The 23501-nt window shown below is 58.6% G+C and overlaps 2 protein-coding genes across 3 annotated transcripts in view; both read right to left on the bottom strand.

The window, feature by feature from the left end:
- Positions 1 to 2634, bottom strand: SLC25A34 (solute carrier family 25 member 34; the record flags this gene model as incomplete). The annotated part of the gene is made up of 5 exons (XM_084241853.1): positions 1 to 327; positions 882 to 1016; positions 1346 to 1498; positions 1600 to 1665; positions 2215 to 2634. The coding sequence occupies 5 exons, from the start codon at positions 2632 to 2634 to the stop codon at positions 145 to 147; spliced, it is 957 nt and encodes a 318-aa protein (XP_084097979.1). The 3' UTR covers positions 1 to 144.
- A 1614-nt stretch (positions 2635 to 4248) lies between these two features.
- PLEKHM2 (pleckstrin homology and RUN domain containing M2) overlaps positions 4249 to 23501 on the bottom strand; it is a gene marked incomplete at its 5' end in the record, with an annotated part of 34089 nt that continues 14836 nt past the window's right edge. The window contains 19 exons of one of the 2 annotated variants that reach the window (XM_084244247.1): positions 4249 to 5086; positions 5686 to 5802; positions 5879 to 6058; positions 6334 to 6493; positions 7135 to 7200; positions 7573 to 7763; positions 7989 to 8121; positions 8652 to 8740; positions 9023 to 9087; positions 9411 to 9501; positions 9649 to 9718; positions 10032 to 10871; positions 11985 to 12213; positions 15069 to 15128; positions 16328 to 16514; positions 17331 to 17418; positions 17902 to 18001; positions 18841 to 18950; positions 19313 to 19419. In XM_084244247.1, the coding sequence (XP_084100373.1) occupies positions 4952 to 5086; positions 5686 to 5802; positions 5879 to 6058; positions 6334 to 6493; positions 7135 to 7200; positions 7573 to 7763; positions 7989 to 8121; positions 8652 to 8740; positions 9023 to 9087; positions 9411 to 9501; positions 9649 to 9718; positions 10032 to 10871; positions 11985 to 12213; positions 15069 to 15128; positions 16328 to 16514; positions 17331 to 17418; positions 17902 to 18001; positions 18841 to 18950; positions 19313 to 19419 (3018 nt within the window). In that variant the 3' untranslated portion in view covers positions 4249 to 4951. The remainder of the gene's footprint in view (positions 5087 to 5685; positions 5803 to 5878; positions 6059 to 6333; positions 6494 to 7134; positions 7201 to 7572; positions 7764 to 7988; positions 8122 to 8651; positions 8741 to 9022; positions 9088 to 9410; positions 9502 to 9648; positions 9719 to 10031; positions 10872 to 11984; positions 12214 to 15068; positions 15129 to 16327; positions 16515 to 17330; positions 17419 to 17901; positions 18002 to 18840; positions 18951 to 19312; positions 19420 to 23501) is intronic. The other variant, XM_084244248.1, reaches the window with a different exon arrangement.

Here is a 23501-nt window from a genome sequence, read left to right as displayed (position 1 = left end):
TTATCCGCACTTTCCCCGAACCTGTAGCAGGGCCCAGGCTGGGGTCCTGTGCTGGGGCCAGTGCTGGGGCGCCCATCCCTCCCGGAGTGGTCCCTGGCTTCCTGTGGAGTCCTGGCTGTCGGGGTGTGTGGGCGCAGGACGTGCCTAGGGGCCCTGGTGCCGGCCCTGCCCGACCAGGTTGCGGAGCTCATCCCAGAACAGCATGCTGAGGATGGTGTGGGGGCCCAGGCGCAGGTAGGCCGGGCCCAGGCCCTTGTAGAGCGCCTGGGGGCCTTCCTGCCGCCAGATCTTCACCAGGCAGTCAGCAAGGCCCTGATACAGCTGGCCCTGGGGACAGACATGGAGCAGGGGTCACTATGCGGGGCATGGGGCCCTGGCTGGCACCACTGGGTGTCTGGGCTTCTGCTGGCACATCAGAAAGGAAGGGAGTCCTCCCCCACCCCAAGGGGGCAAGTCACAGAAAAGGTGGCCCCACACCATGCCAGGGGTTTCTGCTTGGCTCGTGGCGCCCAGGTGCCCTTCATCCCTAGCTCAGCCCGTGGAGGGCATCTTTGTTTTCACCTGCCCCAGCCTTCCCAATGTTCATGCATGAGGTTGTGCAGTCAGGCTGGATTCCCACGAAGGCTCCTCCATTTACCTGCTGGGCAACCTCAGGCAAGTCACTGAGCCCGATTCCCCTCAGGGAAGTGGGGGGTTATGAGGATGGAAGGGAACCTGGATGTGAAAGTGCTTCCCTAGCACACGCCTAGGACCTCGGCGCTCAGCAAACAAGCTGAACTGATGAGCTTGCACCCCTGTCATGTGTCTGCGAGTCCCTGTGTCTGTGAGGCTCTGTGTTGTGGGGGCACCCCCCATGCTCCCCCGCATCCACCTCTGCTCACCCTGCCAGCTCCATCCACAGGCTGATTGTACAGCCGGGTGCTGATCACGTCGAAGGGCGTCATGACGGCGACCACGGCGATGCTGCTGATCATGCCTCCGGCCAGAGCCACCAGCCAGCTGTCCTCTGGGAGCCACTGTGGGCACCGTCCAGGCTGTGACCCCGGAGGCTGCCCTCTGCCCGCCCAGCTCCCCAGCACTCGGGGGCTGGAAGAGTGGGGACAGAGCAGACGGGTGCCCACCAGCCATTCCCCAGCCCATCACTCCCAGCTCTTTACATTCCTCGAGCTACCACCCATGAGGGCTGAGCCACAGTGCCCACTGTTCCAGGGGTCCCCATCGCCCACTGTGGGGGTCCAGCTGGAGATATGAGGGAGCTTGTGGGCCCAAAGAGAGGGACAAAGGAGGCAGGCGGCCCTCTTCATGCCTGTGTCTGAGGGTGGGCACAGGTGTCCCCGGCCCTCACCTGTCGCTCTTGTACCCAGGCCTTGGCGGAGGCAAAGGTGGCCAGCTGGGCAGCTGAGCCGACCATGACTCGGGGCACGGCCCCGCCCACGCCCCGCCATAGCCCCGCCAGGCCCCGCTGCCGCCAGATGGTCTCCAAGGCGCCCAGGATGCTCTGTGGGGAGAGAGCACGGGATCACTGGGCAGCCCCTGCCAGCTCCGGAGCCCATCCAGCTCCCCCAGCCCAGGCACCCTGGGGAGCGAGGGATGACCCACCTGGTGGTGGTGCTGGTGCCCTACAGCCATCGCAGCCACTGTCTGGGCCTGCAGCTGCGTTTTGACCTATGAGCACAGAGGGGACAGAGGCTTGGGACAGAGTCCTAGAGAGCCTGCATAAGCAGTGCCCTCTGGGGGGCACCCCCCCCCGGGTCCCGACTGCCCTGCCTCCATGAGTTCCCCACCGCCTCAGCTTAGGGGAAGGTGTTACCTGGGCACATTATTTGGTGTGACCTGGGCACATTATTTGACCTTCCAGGGGCACCTTGTCACCCTTGAGAAGCTGGCTTAGGGCTTCATCTCAGGGGCAGGGGCATGCCAAACAGAAGCCTTTATTCCAGCATGCGCAGGCCACACAGCAAGACAGGTGACAGGGCCAGGCTTGAGTCACCACTCCCGCCTGCTCCCCAGCTCAGGACCAGCAGGGCAGGGGCTCAGGGGAGCGAGGATCAGCCAGGATCCTGGGTAGATTCCAGGTCTGGATCTGGTTATTCTAGGGAGCATCCCCACCCAGTCTGCCCCACCCCACTTGGTCCAGTCGGGGAGGTCAGGAGTCCCCAGTGCCCCCAGGGAGCTGGGCCAATGGGTGATGGAGGATGGAGACAAGCCACTTACCAGGTAAGCAGGGCTTCCCACGAAGGCCCCCAGTGCCCCAGCCACAGCACCCGCGACCAGGGTGCCACCGGGCTGCTGGGTGAGGCCAGTCTGGCATGCCAGGCTGTAGCAGTAGAAGCGGACGCCGTTCATGACGCCCTGGTAGAGGAGGCCGGCGGCCAGCCCCTTCTGCAGGCCGCACAGCCCATCTGCACGGGCCACGGCAGCTACGGAGGCCACAAAGCCCCGGTAGGGCTGCGGGTAGGTGCCCGGGGCCTGCAGCTCCCCCTGCAGCTGTAGCCGCGTCTTCACCACCTCCAGGGGGTTGGTGAAGACACAAGCCAGGCAACAAGCTGAGGCGCCCAGCACCAGGTCCACTGCTGGGGTCACCATCTCCGCAGACTCTGAGCCAGGGGCTGGCTGTCCCGGGGTGAGAGGCATGGCACAGTCCTGGGGTGGTGCTGCTTAGGCTGTCTGCGCCCCCACAGGGCCAAAGGGTTGGGAAATGAGGAGGCCTGGGGCCATGACTGGAGAGCGGGGTTCTGGTGGGATAGGCCAGCGGCTGCCAGGCTGTCCCTGGTGCCTGGTCTGGTCCTTCTCGGGAGTTCACCTGCTCGGGCTGGGGCTGCCGAGACCAGGACACGCCCCCACCAGCTCTGACCAATCCCAGCGGCCTCTGTCCTCCACACCTCCCAGCTGGCAGGGCAGGTCTGGACCCTGGGATCTGGGGGAAAGGTCACCTGGGGCAAGGGAGTGAGGGTAGGGAGCTGCCAGTCAGCCCAGATGCCTCCTCCTGCCCTTCTTGCCCTCCAGCACCTTCCTCCTCTCGGGGACAGAGGGCAGGTGCCCCTGCGGGCCTCTGGCTTAGCTGGTCCTGCCTGGACAACTGCTCCAGGGGGGTGCCCTGTCCACTCCACTCCTGCCAATCGGGGTGACGTCCCTTCCTGGCCTCAGGCTTCTGATCTGTCCCTCCCCCCTATATGGGGCCCCCCCGGGGCAAGTCATCTCTCTCTGACTTTCAGTCTCTCCATTTGCAAAATGGGGCTCTCGATACCTCCTTCAGAGGGTCTTGGAGAATCAGGAGGGGTGAAGAGCATACCCAGCACAGCGCTTCACCCAATGAACCCCCTGCCTCTGGCTCCTTTCTCCCCATTCCTGCCCCCCAAGATTTCAGGGCCCCTGGGTGGGCAGGAGACAGAAGGAGTGGCCTCCTGATTTTGCTCACACACTAGGTAAGGATGTGCCCCCCAGTCCGGCCCTCCTCCTAGTGGTAGCCCCCTCTGAGCTCTCAGGAGGGGCCATGACATGGTAACGGCCCCTGCTGTGGCCGGTGACGGGCCCCGGCCACCACTGGTAGGTGCTGGTCTGCTCAGGTGGGGACCAGCACCTGCTGCCCATGGCGGCCTCTCCCCAGGGCAGCTCTCTCCTGCAGGGCCGCCCCGTATACCCAAAAGCTCACTGATGCAGAGGCAGAGCCACCCTGCCTGGAACCCACCTCGACAGGCTCGACACCCCTCCTCGGGCACCACCCTTCCTCCCGGGCGTGAGGCCCTGGGAGCCGGGGTGCTGAAGGGCTGGAGGACCTGAGCTCGCCCAGCCTGGCTGACTTGGCCCTCCCTGGCCTGTTCGCGGGGGCGGCTCGAAGAGAGGCCTGAGGGAGAGCTTGGACTCGCCTGGGTTTACCCCGAGTGGCTGGCACGCCCCCCCCAGAACTGGGAGTCAGGAGTGCCCTGCCCTGGACTGGAGCTGGTGGCTGCCCTTGGCCACAGTAAGAAACAGCAGGGAGGGCAAAGTTCAAGCCAAGAAACTCCCAGGACCTGAGCGCCTCCGCAGCGAGTGCCAAGAGGCGCCCAGGAGCAGCTGAAGGAAGAACATCTGTGGAATGACAGGAGAGGCGAGGGGCCTGCGGGAGGGAGGCCCTGCCTCCACCCTGGTCAAAAAGGGCCAGTGACAAGTCTCGGCAATATAACATGTCTATTTTATTTAAAAAACAACCCCAGACTACCTGACCCTTCCCCAGGGGGCCCTGGACGAAGCTCTCAAGAAGGCCCAGACCCAGCCAGCAGGGGCCGGTTGGGAGGGGCCGGTGCGGACACCGGGCTGGTGGGCCTGCTCGGCCTGCTCCTCTCCAAGTCTCCTCCCGGCCCCTTGCCCCAGCCCGGGGCGACAGCCTCATTCCTGGGTGCTACGGGCACGGGCACGCCGCACTCAGGGAGAGGCAGGGGCAGGCGCTGTGGACATGCAGGGCTGCCTGGCAGCCGGCCCGGGCCCGCCCACCCCCGCCGGCAGCAGCGCACTCGGGGCGGCTAGTGAGGAGAAGCATGCACTGAGGCCGGAGCTCCCGCCTCCCTGCACAGCGGGGTCAACGACGGGGCGGCTGGGCGCTCGGGCTCCGGCCCCAGGAGAGGAAGGAGGCACCTGCCCTCCCAGTCCTGCTCCCCTCGGAGCTGTTCTGCAGATTCGCGCCGCTGCAGCAATGGGCCCCGGGGAGGAGGCCGCGCTGGCAGAGCCCACGGGGCTCAGACCCTCTCCCCCAGCATCCAGTCGCCCCCTGTCAGCAGGATGCCCAGGGCCCGTCCCGACCCCTGAGAGCGGGGAGACGTCTCCCGCCCCTCGCCCCGCGGTGGCCCCGCTGCCTGGGGCAGAAGCGGGCCGTGGACGAGGGGAAGCCAGCCCTGAGCGGCACGACGACGTGGCCATGAGCCTCCTTTCCTGCCCCCTGGCCACCAGCCTCGGTGTCCCTGCCGGCGCCTCTGCCTCAGCACCAGGGGTCCCGGGAGGCTCTGCCCCGGCAGAGGCTGTCACTCCGCTGCCAGGCGCTGTGGATGAGGCTCAGGGCGTCCTCAAACTTCTTGGTGGAGGCCTCCTGGATGGCCTTCTGGGGGAGGTCCACCTGGGCGGGGCGCAGAGAGGCTGTGAGCACCGCCACCCAGGGCCCCTGGCCCCCAGAGAGTCGGGGGGCAGTGGAGGCCCATCCGCACAGTGTAGCCTCACCCCGGAACTATGGCAAGGTTGCTTTTCAAGGAGGGGCTCGAGTGGACAGGGTGACTCTCCCTGAGCCCCGCTCTCCGTGTGGGCCCCAGTTCTCAGGGGGTCCCGGGAAGCAGCCCTCCCCCGAGTAACCTGCACACAGGGCGTGTGCTCCCGCCTGCTTGCCGGCTGTGTGCGCCCACGCCGGCGGGCGGGCCGCGCTGAGGGCGAGGAAGGGTGTCCCGCCACCCAGGTGCCTCAGCATCTGGGCTCAGCTCCATAAGCTCTTAGTCCTTTTTGATGGGAACTGAGGTGAGGAAAGGCGGCGCCTCCTCAGTTCCACTTTCAGCTTTGGCCTCAGACTCAGTGGAGTCAGAGTCGTGCCCTTTGGCCCTCGTGTTGGTGTCTGTCCTGGAACTGCCAGCACGGTCCCCAGGCCCCTGCCCCCGGCCTCCGTGCTAGGCAGGGCCTGGTCCTGGCTGCAGGGGCCCTCCCCAGGGAACGGGCCAGGCCAAGAGGTACCTGGTAGATGGTTTTCCACCCAGAGTTCAGTGCAGACAGGAATCTGTCCAGTTCAGACGTGCAGCTCAAGTAGATGACCCAGGGAGGGAGGGGCTGCTGGCTGTCCGGGGAGAACTCCTAGGGAGAGCCGGGCCCTGTGAGCAGACAGCGCTCGGGCCATCGGACCTGCCGCCAGCGCCCCCACCCGGCTCACCAAGACACAGTACTCCTTGCCGGACTCCGTGGAGACGGCGCTGATGTCGGCCAGCTTGGCTGTGCCCAGGGAGCGGAAGAAGCTGGTCTGGCAATCTTCGTGGCACGTGAAGAGGCGGTCCTCGGTGATGACCAGGCAGCAGGGGATGCAGGGGCTGGGGGCGACCCCTTGGGGGATGACCTGATGGGCCGTAGGAGAGGGGAGAGAGGGGCAGTTTGGTCCCTCCCTCCAGAGCTCAGGCAGGCTCTGCCCACCTCAGGGCCGTCGCAGGGGAGAAGGGTGACGGGGGCCGCCTGGGCCAAAGGTGGCCCTGAGTGCCACGGTCAGCTCCTGGGCGGTCCCCTGAGGTGCTGTCTTGGTCCTCACAGGTTGCTCCATAGTGGCTTTGGGGAAGGGGCCCGGGGGTCCTGGACAGGGCTGGCTGCGGGCGGACAGCAGAGGTGAGAGGAGCTCACCCCTTTGGACACGGCCTGGCAGAGGTGCTGCATCCAGTCGGCCATCTCGGCTTCGCTGTCGGCGCTCAGCTCCAGGCAGGGCCGGTCGGCGAGGATGACCTGGAAGGCGTGGGGCCGGTCCGTGGTGTTGGATCTCCGGCAGCCACCGCACTGCTCCCCCCTGGGCCAGAGGAGGAGGGTGAAATGGGAGGGAGGAGGCAGGGGCGGCGTGGGGTGGGGGCCCTGGCCCGCCCCAGTCTGAGGGCACCGGAAGGTGTGTGGGCCCCTGTGGTGCTAGGGAGGGGCTTAAAGCTGCTGGGCAACCCCCCCTTTCCTGTGGAACGTCTGTTATATCCAGAATCACCAAGATCCTTCTAGATCCCTAAAACCTGGCCAAGTGAGAGGGGTGAGTCGATCCAGTACTCAGAACGCTCAGGTCTGGCCTTAGAATCCGTGCACATTCATCCACTGCCCTCTCGGGGGTCTGAGGTCTTCAGGGATGTGTGTGTCCACTTCCCCATCGGGCCAGGAGCCTCTGGGGACGGGCGGCCTCCCTCCCCGATGGGACCCTTTCCAGCCAAGGCGCTCCATTTGCTTTCCTGAGAGGACGTCTCCCCACCCCCTGCAGCACTCGGCAGACCCCAGGGCACGGGCCAGGGCAGCTGGGTGGGGCTGGGGCTGGGGCAGGGACGGGGGAACCAGTAAGAGGGGGAGAGCCAGTTCAAGGGCGGGGACAGGAGCCCTGGGCCCCAGGATTAGCAGCTCCAGGCAGTGACTCCAGGTTCCAACACCTGCCAAGCGCCCCGTCCCCGGGACACTCACCCCATGTTCACTGAGAGCAGGGGGGTGACGTCGGTGCGGTCGGGATACTGGTAGAGGATCCCGTTGCTGCAGGGAGACAACACAGCAGGGGTCAGAGCCCAGACCCCAGGGAATCCCCACAAGCTGGGGTCTGGCACCCCAGAGACCTGTCTTCCGTGGATGGGGGTGAAGAAGCAGAGGGAAGAAGGGCAGCAGGGAGCACAGGCCCCTCTGCATCCAGCCCAGATCTTCACCTGAGGCGTCCGGGATTCCTGGGCCCCAAAGGTGGTGGGCTTTCCAGGAAGTCGAACACCCCAGGGCTATCTGCCTCACAGCCCTGTGGAGGAGGGAGGCGCCCCCCTCAGCCTGTCTCCAGCAACCTGCCTGGAGAGGTCCCTGCTGGGGAGGAGGCCCAACAGGCTGGGGCGGGGCCTGAGGCCAGAGCAGGGGGGCGCCCACCTGAGCACCACGAAGCAGGTCTTCCAGTGTTCCTTGCCCAGGTAGGAGGTGCCCGCCTTGTAGTGCAGCATGCCTTCTTTGGTGATGGTGCCCTCGGGGGGTGAGCAGTGGCAGGGCACGGGGCCCAGAGACTCGTCCATGGGGTCCTCCCAGTGCACAAGCCCGTAGAAGCACACAGTGACAGCAGTTGCCTAGGGCGCGGGCAGCAGGGCACAGCGGTGAGGTCCAGGCCGGGCTCACTGATGGCTGAGCCCCAGGAGTGGCCGCTGAGAGAGCAAGGTCACCCCCAAGTAGGGAGGGGACGGTGGGGGAAGGGCAGACGTGCCCCTCTCAGGGGCATCTATTTGCTTCTTTGACCCAAATACCAGGGCTGGTCCCGCTGAGATGACACCCCTCCCTCTTCACCGGGGTCTTACCTCACACCTAGATTCCTGGGCTACAAATTTGGCCAGTGCCAGCTTTTCCATGGTGGCGTCGGTCAGGATGCTGGGGTAGGGTGGCTCCCGACAGCCTTTAATCATGGCTGACTTCAAAGAAGCCAAAAAGAACCTGCACAGGGAGTGGGGTCCTCTGTCAGAAGCGCCGTGGAGGGGGTGCCTCCACTCCACTGCTCAGGGCTTTTAGGCTAAGCGCTCTGGTCTGAAAGGGTCGCAAAAACTAGGGGGGACCTGGCTGGAAGCAGAGCGCAGGGTGGTGGGTGGGGCGATGGTGCAGGGGCAGCCCGGAGAAGCCCCGACCTTCCCCAGTGGCCACAGGGCTGGACCCCAACAGCGAGGGAGGCGGCCTCTTATTACGGGTAACTGTCACACGGAGAAGGCCGTGCGGGCCCTCCGTGAGCCCCTGGCCCCAGGGGCCTGGTACGTTCTCTCCCGTTGGGTAACTCCTGCCCGCCCCTCCTCTCTGGAGGTCATGCGGGGCCTGTGGTCCTTGGAGTGCCCACCAGTGTCGGTGTATCAGTGTCCACACCCTGACGCTCTCACCAGCCTGCAGGTTGCCAAGTGAACATACCTGTCTCCCCCTCTTACGTCCCACCCTGCACCCAAGGGGGGGGGCAGATGCCACCAGGGGGTGTCACTTACTCGGCCAGGGTCAAGTCGGCCGTATCCAGTAGAAACTGCTTCCTGCGGTTGGTGCACACCAGCCTCACGGTCTGCTGGTCGAGGCCCACCTACCGGAAACCACACCTCACATGTAGAGAGGTAGCTGGCTGGGGGGCAGGATGCACACCCTGGGGCAACCACATGGCAAAGCCCCAGGGGCCTTGGACTGGCAAAGTGAGGGAGGGTGGTAGATGAAGAGGCGTCTCAAGCTTGGTCTTGGGCCCAGCGTCATGTACAGAAGCTTCTCTGAGAGAGAAGCTGGGGCCTGACCCCAGGGGCCAAGGCTGGGGCTCTGTAGCTCTGAGGGGGCCCCATCCATGGCATACCCCAACCGAGGAGCCCAAACTCACCGACACGTAGTCGAGTTCATTGTAAGAGATGGCCTCTTCCACTAGGTATGGCTTCTCTGTGGCCCCTGAGGGGAGACCCCAATGCCTATTACCCCAGTGGCCTCTTTCTCCTCCTCTGCCCCATTTTCTAAGCTATGACACCTCTCTGAGACAGGGCTCGTCATCGCCCTGTGATCTGAAAGCACAGAGTAGGAACGCAACATGGGGTGCTCTGCAGGGAGGCCCCCAGGCTCAAGTCTTGGGACGTCAAGCCACCCATTCGTGGAATGCATTTTCATCAGCACAAGTCAGGAACCCGAGACCCTCGGTGGGGGTCGGGGGTGAGGGGTGGCGTTCAGCCTCCTCAGCCTCCGGGCAGTGCCCTGGCCTAGCTGGGGGCAGCAGGCACCTTTCCGCAGCAGGTAGACATAGCAGTCTGTGAGCAGCACGTACAGCAGCTGCAGGTTGCCCTCCATATGCCCCGTGCTCATCCGGATCATCTGAGGGGCCGAAGCAGAGAGAGGTCAGGCGCTGTGGCTCCTGCCCCACCTGGGCAGCATGCTTCCCCTTCGGAACTGCCTGGTGGCCCAGCCCGCCTCGCCCTTGCTGCGCAGGCTCTGGCTCATTCCTAAGTTCCTGGAACTTACTTTGAAGAGCTGTTCTTCGTTTTCTCGAAACACATGGATCATCAGCAGAAGTAAGTGATTGTTGTCTACTCTGTGAGAAGGACAAGTGTGGGGAAGGCAAGGTATCAGGTTAGGCCAGGAGTGGGAAAGGAGATGGGGGTACAGAGAGGTGATGCAGGCACTGAGAGGTGAAACAGGCAGACAGAGGCAGCCCAGTTGTAGTGGCTGTAGCCACACCAGGAGCTGAAGTGAGGGAAGGGAGGGCCATATCCCTTCTTACCTCCCAGCTCAGAATGGGTTTTGCGGGACCTGGGCTTAGTTTATTTGGAGGTTGGAGTACAGTGTCCCCATGGCAAGGGCCAGAAGGGTGTCTTAACACCTGCTGCACAGGGAGCCTCGCTCACCTGAACTCCGCTGAGTGGGTCATCTCAGAAGGACTCCCCTGCCCCTCATCCACCCCAGAGTCCTCAGCGCTGCTCAGACAGGGGCTGGGCTGGTCTCTCTTGAGTTGGCAAAGAGCCTCCTGGGTCCCAGGCTCTGGGTCAGGCACAGGCCCCTCCCCAGCCAGGGGCATCCGGGTCTCCTGTTCCTGGGTCTCCGGCTCCTGGGCCTCCCCGGGGGCGTGCTCTACAGGCCGAGGTGCCTGTCCCCCTGCTCCTGCTGCTCCTCCCTCTTCTTCTTGGCCAGCAGTCGCAGGGCTACCAGGAACATGCGGCGGTTGGCCAGGCCCTGCAGGGTCATGGTTGCCGCCACCTGATGTAACAGCGCTTGGACTCTCGACGGTAAAGCGGTAGAAGTCCATGGGGGCTGGAAGCCCCTCACTAAAGTCGCTAACTGGCGGCTTCTCCGGGGCATCCCCGGGAGAGCCGGTCCGAAAGGACTGGTCCGGCGGCTCAACGTGGGAGCACCATGTGCTGGGGTCCAGCTGCCCGTTGAGCTGGTCAATGACCTTACTCAGGGGCTGCCCTAAGCGCTCCATGGAAGTGTCCTTCATTTCGGGGATGAGCAGGCTGGGCTCAGAACGTTCGCTGCTCTCAGCTGTGCTGCTGGGCTCCTCTCCCTCCTCCTGGGGGGACGCAAAGGCAGTATCTGGGGAGCCCTGCTCACGGCCTGGGCTGCTGACGAGGCTGTTGCTGTCCCCCTGCCTGGCGCAGGAGTGCCGGGTGGAGGATGGGTGAAGGGGACTTGCCTCCTCGTCTGACCTGGCCTTCTTCTTCTTCCCGGCTTTCTTCTTCTTGGTGACCCTGGGACAGTGGGGGAGATTGAACATCTGAGATCACGGTGCTGGGGGAAATTAGACAGGCTGGCTTTTGGGGGGGGGGGTCCTGGGCATGGGCCCTCTGAGGGCACAGCCCAAGCTTCCGTGGTCCTGGGACGTGTGGGGGAGCTCTGCTCTGGATGTAGTGGCAGCCCCGAGGGGTTCCCCATTGCTGGTAGAGATAGGGATCAGCATGAAGAGGCACAGGGGGCAGCACTAGAAGACCCCCCGAACAGGCCCTACGCCACGGCTGCTTAGATCAACATCCCCCTCTGCTCAGCCCTCCTCTTAGGATGTGGGAAATGTACACTGAGCTGACCTCACCTCCCATTAAGTATCATCATGGGTAATTTAACCAGAAATACACTCAAAGCTTTTTGGACTTCGACTCCTGGCTCCTACGCCTGGTTCCAAATTGGCGGGTGTGGGCCTGGGGCCGAACCCTTCAAGCCACTCAGGACTCCCAGTGGCTTGTGGAAGACTCCTGGCTCCAGTCACGGGGAAGCAACCCCCTCTGCCCCCCACCCCAGACCAGTAAGCCCCCAGGAGGTCTGCCATGCACACAGCACTCTCCTCCTGTCAGGCTGAGTCTCCGCAGCAGGAGCCAGGGGGAGCCAGGGGGAGTCAGGGGGAGTCAGGGGGAGTCAGGGCGCAAGAGGCTCTGGGCCAGGTTTCCCAACTTGTCCCAACGAGTTTCACCTCCTGCTTCCCTTCTATGTCTCTGTCCACAAGCTGAAGTCACCTTTTCTCAGTGAGTCATGCTGAACTGAATTAGGATCTCGGAAATTGTGTGTTAACGTCCAAGAACGGCTTGGAGGGCAGTGCAGTCTGCAGGCGCTTCCTGGTCCTGCAGGGCTCAGGCAAGTGCGCTGCAGCCTGGCAAGGCCCAGAGCCACGGGAACCGCCTGCCTGTGCCCTGTGCTCTTCCTGTTTCCTCTTGCTCAAAGAAATGCCAAGCAGGGGCCGGGAGCTCTAGTTTCCAGGAAGAAGCTCACCTGCCCTCAGGGGGCCCCGGTCTGTACAGACCGAAAATGGATGCCAGTGGTGGACAGGACCCCGGAGGCTCGCCCAACTGCCCTCGGGGCCCCTCCCTGCTGACCTGATGACTTCAAGCTCTGTGCAGGCGTCTGGCAGGTCCGGGGCTTGGGAGTCCCCCTTCTCCTGAGAGGTGGTGTGCACAGGGGTGGTGTCAGAGGAGGACACGGTCTCCGCCTGGTCCTCGTTGAAGGGGTTGTGGCGCTGGGTGGGGCTCTTGGTGGAAGCCTTGCTGCTGGTCAGGTCTGAGGCTGTGGAGCGGGGGCCACTGATGGTGTCCGTGAAGTCTCCATCTGGGGGGACAGGAAACGGGACAGCCTGTCAGACATCCCCTGGGGATCCTGGGCCCCCAAGGATGCCTTATCTCAGGAAGGAGGGCTGCGCTCCTCCCAGGGATATCTGATGGGGTGGCTGTCTCCAGGGGAGAGGCCCCAATCCAACAGGATGTGGGATGTGTGCCCTACAAGCCAACTGGAGGGACAGTCATCACCAGCGCTGCTGGGAGCTCACAGCAACGTGACTGAGTTTGAATTAAGAGCCCCAAGGGCGGACAGCCTCCAGAATGAAGCACCAGGAAAGGGGCCGTGATGCCGCAGAGGAGGCCGCACGCACACCCCTCCGGGCCTCAGCCCGCCAGGATGCGAGAAGGGCATGTGGCAGCTCCTACAGCACCTCGAGGCACTGTTAGGGCTCAGATACCCAATCCTCTGAGGTGGTGCCCAGGGGCAGATAAAAAGAAACAAGAAAACAGGGGTTAGAGAAAAGGAGGGTGCAGAGCAGGGGGCAGACATTGAATCCGAAGGGCGAGAAGCCTGGGGAAAGGGGGAGAATGAGATACAGAGGGGAGAAGAAGGGCTGAGTGGCTGTCCCAGCAGCTGCCTCGGGGCTCCTGTGGTGGCAGCTTCTCCTCCTGACACCCCCTAGGACACTACCCGGTGATCTTTGAAAGGGGCGTGGAGCTCAATTTTATTCAAACCTCAGTTTGCCTGTGGTCCTGTCTGTGTCGCATGCCCAACCAGGGCTCACGCCAGGGTAGGGGGAGACGCTGCCTTCCAGAGGGGAGCAGGCTTAACTGCTGCGTCCCCAGCCCCCAGGTCACTGGCGCAGGACCTGGAGAGGTGGCAGCAGCAATACAAAAGTGCACAGGGCCGTCCCGGTGGCAGATGGGAGCCATCCGAGCAGTGAACAGAGGCCAGCTGTCCGGCTGCCTGGTGAGGGCTAATGGCAAGGGACGCAGCATGTTCATGCCCCATTTGCCAGCCTGCGCACATCTCACTGGCCATTATCTGCCCAGAGACATGTGGCAAACATGCTTTCTACCCTCAGCCTGACGCAGAGGGGCCCGACCTCAGTCCACTTCTTGGCAGATCTTGGAAACCACGGGCAGCTGTTGCTGACGCAGCACATCATCCATTTTTTAAAGCACCGTCTTTTAACATAAGGACGAAGGAGGGAGCTAGGAGAACTGCCAGCGCCACCAGAACACCAGCCGGATGAGACAGGCTGCAGAGGCCCTGGGACCTCAGAGCCCAAGTTCTCAGGTGCAGAGAACCCTGTCCTGTCTCAAAGATGCTCCTGTCCCCGCCCCTGGAGACACCCACAGAAAGAGTCCCGAGAGGCGAGGGCACATGTGGGTAATGGGCGGGATACCCCCCAATTCTACCAGGCTGCTGAATCCCCACCGGTCCCAGAGCAACTCCAAGTTGCCCTCAAATCCTGCTTTTTTCCACCTCTAAGAAGACAAAGGCTCCCTGGATGATCTGCCAGCAGGCGCTCGGGAGTGCCTGGGTTTTGGAGGAACCCAGGGAAGCAGATCACTGCTGGGAGAAGCCTCCGCCTGCCCCTGTCCGGGCCGGCCCGAGCAAGCAGTTAGTTCTCAGGCCACAGGGAGCTCAGAAGGTCTGCAGAGGTGGGTCAGGCCCAGCTTGTCAAGTGACTGCGACAGGCAGCAAGGAGCTGGGTCCGGGAAGGGTTAGTTGTTAGAACCAGAGGAGGGTTAATGCTGGCATGTGCTGCAAGAAGAGACCGCCAGGACAAGGGACGCTGTGATGGAATTCTGGACTCAGCCAGTCTTCACCAAAACCAAAACCTAGGTCCTACGCACCTCTCTCAGCCCAATGACACCATTTATTATCCCCAAGGCCATATCTTATTGCCCTCAAACCTAGGCTATCTCATACTCGCATTACTTGGGAAGTGATCACCGGCCACGCACCACGCCAAGGTCCTGGCTTTAGTCACAGGGCCCAGCTCTGCAGCGGCGGGAGGACGCCAGACCTTCAAGCTCAGGCTCACGATGGGCACTGGCTCATTCAGTGGCTGGGACCCACCCCCACCCCAGGGGGAAGCAGCCCACGAGAGGAAGAAGCTCTTTGATATTTGATAAGGGGGTTTTGGCTACAGCTTCAGATTTAAGGAGGAAGCATAAGCTTCTCAGAAGGACCTATGCTCTGAGTAACCATAGGCTCGTGGGCGAAGAGCTTCATGAAGTGGGGTCAAGGGCAGGAAAATGCCAAAGCATGACTGCTGCCTCGGGGACAGGCTGGGAGGGGTGATAGATCTCATTTTAATCTGCTTAAAACCTCAAAGAGAATCTCCCTGTAGAAGTTTTAGCTGTGCCCAGGCAAGTTCTCTCCTGCAATCTCATTCAAAAATACCTGAGAGAAAGCCATCCAGAGCAGCCCGAAGGCATCAGGCCCTCTGCCTTTGTCTCTTCTTGCTTCTGCTACAGGAGCACATCCTACCTTAAAGCTCATAAGCCTTGTGTTCAAAGGCATCGCTTTCCAGAACAAGTCTCTGCTCCCTGGGTCACTAGCGCCCCAAGAGCTGGCAGCTCCCTCTGCATATCGCTGCACTGACTGGCACTGGGGTCAGGAAGGGTGGTCTGTGGGTCCCGGGAACGAGTCACTCAGTGACTCCACAATGCCACTGCATAAAGGCAGGAGTCCTGCAGTGGGAGGAGGGATTTGCCTACGGCTAAAGGTCAAGTTCTCCTACTGCAGAATTCCATCTGTTAGAACACCAAACTCGGCTTTATTGTGATCATTGACAGTATTATAAATAATGAGCTGATTTTGGAGCATGCAGCAAGCTTGGCATAGAAACGTCGCAAAACAGGAAAAGAGAGTAACAGCAGACTCTGTCCCACCTTCCCAGTCTGTGCTGGGTACAGACGGCACTGCTGGAAACACATCTCCAAAATCATAATCTATAAAAATGAGGGACAAAACTGAAGATTAGATACACAGGCAGTGGAAGGGCAGTGGGCTGGGGGCAACAGGGTAGGAGACACGGGAGAGGAAAAAATTGAACTTTCTGTATTTTATCTAACAACCTCAGGGGAACTTAACACACCCCAGCTGCTTCTGAGCTTGGCCATTGGCCCAGATGCCACCAGCCAGATGGAAAGACCTCTGGGGGGCGATCTTTTCCAAGCCCAGAATCTGGTTCTGGCAGAGAAGGATGGGTTCCCTTGCACCAAACCTCCTTTTCTATCCTTGCCTTCTTTCCCTTCAGCCTGGCAGCTGAGATGAGGGGGGCTCTCGGGGACACCTCCATCTATGGACAGTCTGTTCCATCAGGGCCCATGCCTCTGGTTTCTCAGAGGTGGCCCAGGAGCTGGATGCCTCCGCTCCCTTGATATGATGTAAGCTGGTGAACAGCAAGCCTGACAGCAACTACCTCCCCCGGGACCTACGCACTATGGCATAAGCAGAAATACAGAAAGAAGAAGGTCAAAGTGTCAACGCTGAGGCAATTTTAGGGCGCCCCAGAGGCTGACCATGTGACTGACTCCCTCTTCCTGGAGGTGAGGGTGGTGAGGTAAGGAAGAACGCTGGTTTCCTACACCAGTTGAAGGTGGGGAAACAGCAGCTTTATCAAATGAAAGAAACCAGACTGCTCTGGGGAGTCATTGCATCGAGACAACAAATGATGGCGTTCTTGCTGGTCTTGGGGGCGGTGGGTGCAGTCACCCTGACACACGGCAAGTGCACGAATGGACACATGAGAAACGGTGTTAAGTGTCCCCTAAACTTAGACCCTCTGGCTCTCTCCTTCCTGGGGTGGCTTAGCTTCTTTTTGCCTAGAATCCAGGGTAGGACAATCTTCCCCAAAGCGGCAACACTCCAGAATCTCTAGGTGACACTGCCTGTCCCCCTCACTCAGAAAACTGTCCCAGGGCAAAGGGTCTCATTCATAAAATCCCATTTTGGCCTTTTTACCCCCAGAATCAATATTTTAGATACAACAGGGACTTGAGGTCGTGAAGATCTGGGAGACGGCCGGCCCTGCTCAACTTCAAATTTTAGCCACTGGACCAGGTTGTCAGGAAGATGTTGCCCACCAGCACAAGCCACAGTCTCCAGAGTCAGGCGAGGGTGGCACCTTCCTGCCCTGGGCACTTACCCTCGCTAGATGGGGCAATTGCACTGTCATCCCACTCCAGGTTGGTGGAGGTGACGGAGTTGAAGGAGTTGAGGGACAGGCTGTCTGAGCCATGGACGGAGCTGGGAAGGCGGTCCTCGAAGTCCAGCAGGTACTGAGGTTTGTAGTAGTCGGGCATGTAGGGGGCCAAGTCTAAGTACGGGGCATCCTGCAGAGGAGAGAGTGCTAACAGCAGGTCGGGCGGCAGGAGGCTCCTGTGGGCCTGCACACAGAGGCCAGCAGCTTGCCTGCCACAGCCTCCCAGGCCAGTTTCCTTCCAGAGGTCAATGGGCTCAGAAATAAGTGCTGCAAAGAGGCATGTGCACAGCGGTGGCCCTGGCAGCTGTGGACTCAAGGCCAACAGAGATGACGGGCCCCCGTTGTGCCTTCTGACCCTCTTCAGCCGCTTTAGATCAGAGTTGCTCATTTTCTTCAACTTCTACCACTTTTCAGGGGCCAAGTTCCTTCTACAGTCTTTGTTTTTGGGAGTGGGACCAAGGGGGTGATTTGATTGTGACGGGGCAGCTCAGCTACCTCCATGAGCCCGAGCCTGAGAGGTGCCCCAGCCTCGCCCGCTCCTTCTGGGCCAGCACCGTGTACAGTGCAGGGTGTGGGGGAGGCGGGCAGCTTGGAGCTAATGACACTGCCACGGGCCCAGGAGCCTTGTCCTTGTCAAACAATCATGTCCTAAACATGAAGGCCAGGACTCGAGTGCTACAGACTCTGGGCCGTGGGGCCATCTCCAAGTTGGGACTGAGAAAGGAACACCTCTCCTGGACCAGGAATTTCGGCTTTAAATAGACCAAGAGAGAATCAACCCTGCCTGCTCGACTCAAGGGTTCAGACCCTGAGTTCTTCCTGTACCTCAACCAATAGGTAACAAGTGGCTCACACTCAACAGAGGACCCCCAACAATGAAACTGCCTGCTAACCCTACCCACCCACCCCTGCGTCCCCACAAAGAGCGAGAGCTGTGGAGTCTCACCAGATCCAGGTCGAATCGAATGAACTCCAGGCCAGACACCAAGGTCAGGAAGAGAGTCAGGTGGTCATGGCTGCAGACCAGGGCGTTCCTGTGAGACGGGGGAAGGGATGGTACGGGCCTGAGTCTGGTTGCCGGCTATGCCCTCCCTTACCAACAAGCCAGCTGCGCTGAAATTTGACCTGCGTGTCACCCCCACTCCCTGGAGGATGCCCAGCTGGAGGCAGCTTCACCACCCTTTGGGTCCAGAGCCACACTGCACTTGACTCCAGACAGGGGCCTGCAGCATCAGGCTCCACTGGCTCTTGGCAGCTGCTATAAATACTCTGTTCCTGCAGCAACCCTTAAAAAGGTCGAACATTCTGGGTGGAGGAGGCAGAGCACCAAACAGCCTCAGCAGAGCCTGTGTGCAATGCCCTCCCACTGTGAGCGAGGCCCCAGCCATTGCTCATCACGGACATGTCCCCAGCATGCAATGCCATGCCAGGCCTCCGGACACCACATGGGACAAGAGTCTTTGGCACAGGCTCGAGGGGGCTCTGGGCGCCTGTGAGACACCACCAGGGACACTTACTTGACATAGTACTTGTGCAGTAGACTCAGGTTCTCCTGGAACAGCCGCAGGTAGCTCTCCAGGGAGTTCTCGTTGAGGGCCAGGTACAGCCAGGCCCGGCCTGCAAGCAAAGGGCAGGAGTAATTGGAAGGAAGTTCTGTTGGGGTGGCATTTTTTTTTAAAAGATTTATTTATGCATATAAGAGCTGGGGTACAGGCAAGAGGTGTGGAGGGTGAGAGGATTCACCAGAGACAGAGAGGGGAACAGAACAGGCAGATTGACCGAAGTACACTGCTGAGGGGAGCAGTGGGCAAGTCAGGAGAGGTCTGCTGCGCCATGTGGGTTGCTCCCTGGCTTGCTGGGAATCGAACTCCTGCTGCAGCGGCTGTGGATTGCTTCATAGGTTGTGTCTTAACCCTTGTGCCACTAGGGAGGCCCCCTGGGGTGGCAGCTTTTTGGCCCAGCAAGAGCAGAATGGAAGGAACAAGTGGCCTGGGGACCAGGCACTCCAGCCTTCTCTCTGGTTAGAGCCACAGCCCTGAAATCTCTCTGTCCCCAGTCAGACCCTAGCCTGTAGCTAGCCAGGAAACTCCAAGAAAGAGGGCAGACTGCCAACTTCAGCTGGGTCAAGAAATGCCAGTATTCCGTGCTGCTCTGCAGGTGAAGACTGATCCCAGCTCAGGGACAGAAGCAAGACTGGGGCTCAGCTGGGCTGCGAGGGTAGTCTGGTTCTTCTCCACACCTCAGTACCGTTCACCCCACCTGGGAGGCTCCAAAAAACTCATATGCAGGGAGAAGAGAGGCCATGCCAAGGGTGCTGGTATTTTAACCCCACTGCCACTGGCCACCCCAGGGTCATCAGCCTCCCAGGGCCTGACCTTGAGTCTGCACCTGAGCCCTGAGCTGCCCACAGGGAGGGCAGAGCCGGCCTTTCCCAGCGCCGACCTGGTACTACTCACTGCGCCCCAGGTTGGTGGCCACATGCTGCAGCACCTCGATCTGTTTGATGGCTTCCTTCCGGGTGAAATGCACCACGAGCACCCAGTAGCCAGACGAGAGGTCTTGCAGTCTGAGAAAATGGGACAGCAGCTGCCATGACCTAAGCAGGGCCACCCTGGGAAGCTGCAGTCAGCTGGTCTACCCGTCTTCATGTGGGTCAAGTGAGGTCAAGGCCTTGGCATCCCCTAGGGACGCACAGGCAGCCACTGTGCCTCCACACCGTGCTTTGGTCTATGTGTATCCTCCCTGCTTTTATGTTTGCTGGCTAACTACAGACAAGCTGCGGCCCACTTGAGTGAGACAAACCTCTTTCTGCCAAGGGAGAGAAGAAATCAAAGGCAGGCAAGGGTAGAGGCGTCTCTCTGAGGGACTCGTGGATTCAGCCGTGCCCTGTTGTGCCCTAAGTCTGCCCCAGAAAGCATGTCCTCTTACCCATACAGCAGGGCATGGTCCAGGTGCTCACACAGACGCTGCAGGACCTTGTCGTGGTTCCGGATAGCAGGCGTCTCATCCTCGCAGGCAGCAAAGTAGCTCTGTAGCTGAAAGGGAAAGAAATCCCCCCAATATTAGAAATGGATAAAGAGGAGGGTTACAGCAGTGCTGGAATCAAGAAGGTTGCTGAGAAAACCAGTCACAAGATGTCCTGGGAAGTGTACCTCACGCTGCCTGGGCCAGCTGCTTGTCCTGATCTGGAGTCCCAGAGGCCAGAGGCTATATTCTGAGAGCCTAGTCCCCAAGAGCTGTGTTCTCAGAGCCCAGCCCCTATATCATGTCCAAGAGCTGGACACGATGACCGCCTGATGCTGGCAAGGGGTGCTGGGTCCCCGTGAAGGTCCCACATGGCACCAGGCTTTGAGCCAGGGCCACTGAGCAGCACAACTTGGCCAGGGTGAGCCACAAAATGAGCCCTCATTCCCAGAGTGTGCACCCCCACTGCCTGTGCAGCAGTGGCACTGCTTGGAGCTGCCCTCTGTGTGTACTAAGGGCCGACAGAGGGGGCATCTGCTCTGGCAGCCTGGCTGCCAGAGCTGACACGGGGCACTGGGTCTTACTGAGGAGCCTGACAAGGCAGGGTGTGAGTTTTGGTCCAGCCAGGACCGAGGACACAGCTCCCAGGCTGGACTGGTCAGAGTCTTGGGCAGTAGATGTGATGATCTGCAGCACGGAGCAAGGCCCACGGGCTGAAGAGGGCATAGGCAGCTCTGCCAGCTTAGTCCACTGAGAAAGCCCAGACACTTATACTGTTCTCTGCAACCAGTTAGGAGCAGGGGCCTCCAGGTAACGTCTTTCTGGCTTCATGTTAGCCACACTCCTATCCACACTTCTGCCCTTCTAATGGCCAGAAGGGGGAAGAACACACAAAAAAGCATGCTTGTCCCTCTACATAGGTTCAGGTTTAAGTTTCTGGCACTGGGCAAACATGCAAACATGCTCTGAAGAGTTTTCTGGAAGCAGCGGTAGGGACGGTGGCAGTAGACAAGACGCATCAACCACACCAAAGAGTATGCGCTCTCGGCCTGAAGCCAGCCATTCAGCCCCCACAGCACAAATCGCCTCTTCTCTGGGTCCCAGAGCAAGTTCAGCAGCCCCGCAGGCAACAGCGACCTCAGGGCTGCGGGGGTCTGCCCTCCCTCCAGGAGGCAGACAAAAAAGAGCCCCAGAAGGAAAGGTTCCAGACCAAAAACAAGAGCAACGAGCCTGTGAACATGGCACAAGGCCCTCTCAGCCATGGCTGAAAGCATCCTGCCTGTCTTAGAACTGAGCACTACAGCAGCGGGGTCAGCTTTTAAATTTTAAAAAATTTCAAGCCCAAGTGACTCTGAGATCAATGTCTTCTATGTCAGAGCTGGAAAGACCTTTCTCGAACTAGTCTCCTTTATTAAAAAAGCAAGATGCTTTTCATTTTCTTGATTATAAGTCTAGCCACACCAGCCATAACATTTTTATTTATTTATTTTTAAACAAGGCAGGCGGCTAAAGTCAATAGATTGGAGTCCTTTACTATGATTTTAGCTAAGTGAGGGAGCCACGTTAGAACCAGGCTCCTTTCTCAGATCAAGATACCGTTAAAAAAAAAAAAAAAGTATCCCTAACATTTGCTCGTCATAAAAAGGCAAGCAAAGTGGAAATGTGTATAAAGACCTCCTGCTTGCCTGTCCCCTACAGTGGCTTGTGTGTGAATCCCCCAGGCATTTCCTGCATATTCAAGAAAAGTGAAACAGGATTATGGCTGCCCTAATTATTCTGAAACTTGCTTTTTCCCTTAACTCAACAATGCATCAAGTGTATATTTCCATGTCATTACACACAGATCCACTGTATTCTTTTCCATAGCCACATTGTGTTCTAGAATGTGCTACCCCACACTTCAACCCCAGCCCCATTAGATGGACTGTTGTCTCCAGTTCTTTGATCTCACACATAATATCACACTGAGCACCCATGGGTGCCGTGTACAGGATCACTTAGGGAGGAGTGCAGGGCCAAGGGACATGAATATTTACGACTTGGCTAGGCCTCTTGTCTTTCTAAAATGTTGGACTGATTTATATGCCTATCACGCTGGTCAACACTGGATGTAGTCACTGAAATTAACTTGCTAGTTCAAATGGTGAAAAATAGTACCTAATTGTTTGAAACTGTACTTCTCTGATCACTAATGCAGCTGAACAGACCCTGGCTGCTTGTCTCTGTCTTATTGATCTGCTGCAGCGATTTGATCCTTAGGATTTAACTGTTAGTTGCTAAGTTTCTGCTCAGAATCGACTGACCTTTCAATTTTGCTTACAGTATTTTTTTTTCTATTGAGAAACTGTTATTCTTGTGTAGTTAATGAATTAATTAATTAATTTATTTTTAAAGATTTATTTATTTATGCATACAAGAGCTGGAGTACAGGCCAGAGATGCGGGGCGGGGGGTGAGAGGACTCACCAGAGACAGAGTGGGGAGTACAACAGGCAGATTGACCAAAGTCCACTGCTGAGGGGAGCAGCGGGCGAGTCAGGGGAGGTCTGCTGCGCCATGTGGGTTGCTCTCTGGCTGGCCAGGGATCGAACTCGTGATGCAGAGGCTGAAGACTGCCTCATAGTGTGGTGCTTAACTCCCTGTGCCACCGGGGAGGCCCTATAGTTAATTTAAATCTGTCAAATTTTCTCTGCATAGTTTCCCATTTTTCCCAGTCTAGTATTACTAAAGTAACTCTATCCTCCTATAGTCTCAGGTGTTTTTTGGTTTCTTTTTAAATGTTTAGATCTTTATATGTAGCATGAGGTAAGGATTCAGCTTTATTATTCTCTGGATGGATAACCCATTTCCCACACTGATTAATGATCTTTTGCAGATCTGTGATTTAATGCCACCTTTCTAGATGATTTTATTTTTTCCTGTGCCAGTGTCCTTTTAATCATTTTCACTTTAATTCATTATTTTGATATGGGCAGAACAAATCTATCCCATCCCCTACTATTCATTAACTAAACTGTTTTGATTATTCTGGAATATTCTTTTGGAATCAAATGTCATTTCAATCAGATTTGGAGTAGGATTTTACTAAATCCAGAGATTATTTGGGGGAGAAAATGATATCTTTGCAAAACTGAGTTTGCCTATCCAGAAAGATGGAGGCTCCCCTGCTTCCCCATTTATATAGATCTTCTTTAACAGCCTTTGGTCATACAGTTTTCTTCAGCTAGATCTTGTATGTTAATTTCAAGGAGGGTTGTATAGATGGTGTTATAAGTTAGGGAACAATGTGCAAACAGGAAACAGTTTCTGCTAAAAGTCCAACAGAGAGTACATGGTGGTGAGGAGCGTGTCACATGGGCAGGAAGCAGCGTCCAGCATCTGCCTTTGCTACTATAGACTCGGGCTCCTTTGGCAAATTACTTAATCCTCCAGCTCCCATGTTTTCTCATCTGTAAAGTGGGTTAAAAGGACTGTTTACAGCTGAGCCACTGGGTATATGTGACCATTTCCATTCAAATTAATCCAATTTACTTTAAACAAAAAATTCAGTCCCTTCAGTTGCACTGGCCACATGTGAGGTTTTCAATAACCACAGTGGCCAGTGGATACTGTAATAGGCAGTGCAGATGTAAAACATTTCCATCACCACAAAAAGTTCCAATAGACAGGCCTGGTTGAGGGATCAAATGCTATAAAGTAAGCAAAAGGCATACTTTCAGGACCTACAGGTCCAAGGAAGCGGCAAGTGCTCAATAAACACTAGCCAAGACTACTAGGAATATTCTTAGTCAAACTAATGACACTGCACTTGGCTGAACACCAGGGCTGGTGCAAAAACACAGGGACGCATCTGCTCTCAAGAATGAAGGTTTTGTTCCCTAGGACACTAGCAGGTGGCCCCAACCCTATTCCCTAACCACTCTTACAGAACGTAGGTGAATATGTCCCATTATCTCAGGGGACCAGGAGATCCTGAATCAATGCTACCAGCCAGCACAGTTCTTGAGAGCAGCAGGAAGATGACTGAGTCAATGACAGAACTTTCTGAGTTATCTCAGCAGACTGAGATTGTACTTTGGGAGTTGGTCAGTGAAGCATGATGCAAAGGCAAACAGCAGAGCTATGGTCCCTTTGCTGTGGACAAGAAGTGGCCA

The sequence above is a fragment of the Talpa europaea genome, assembly GCF_964194135.1.
Source record: "Talpa europaea genome assembly, chromosome: 9".
Lineage (NCBI taxonomy): Eukaryota > Metazoa > Chordata > Mammalia > Eulipotyphla > Talpidae > Talpa > Talpa europaea.
Note: the sequence above shows the minus strand (reverse complement) of the source record. Positions and strands in the feature narration are given on the sequence as shown.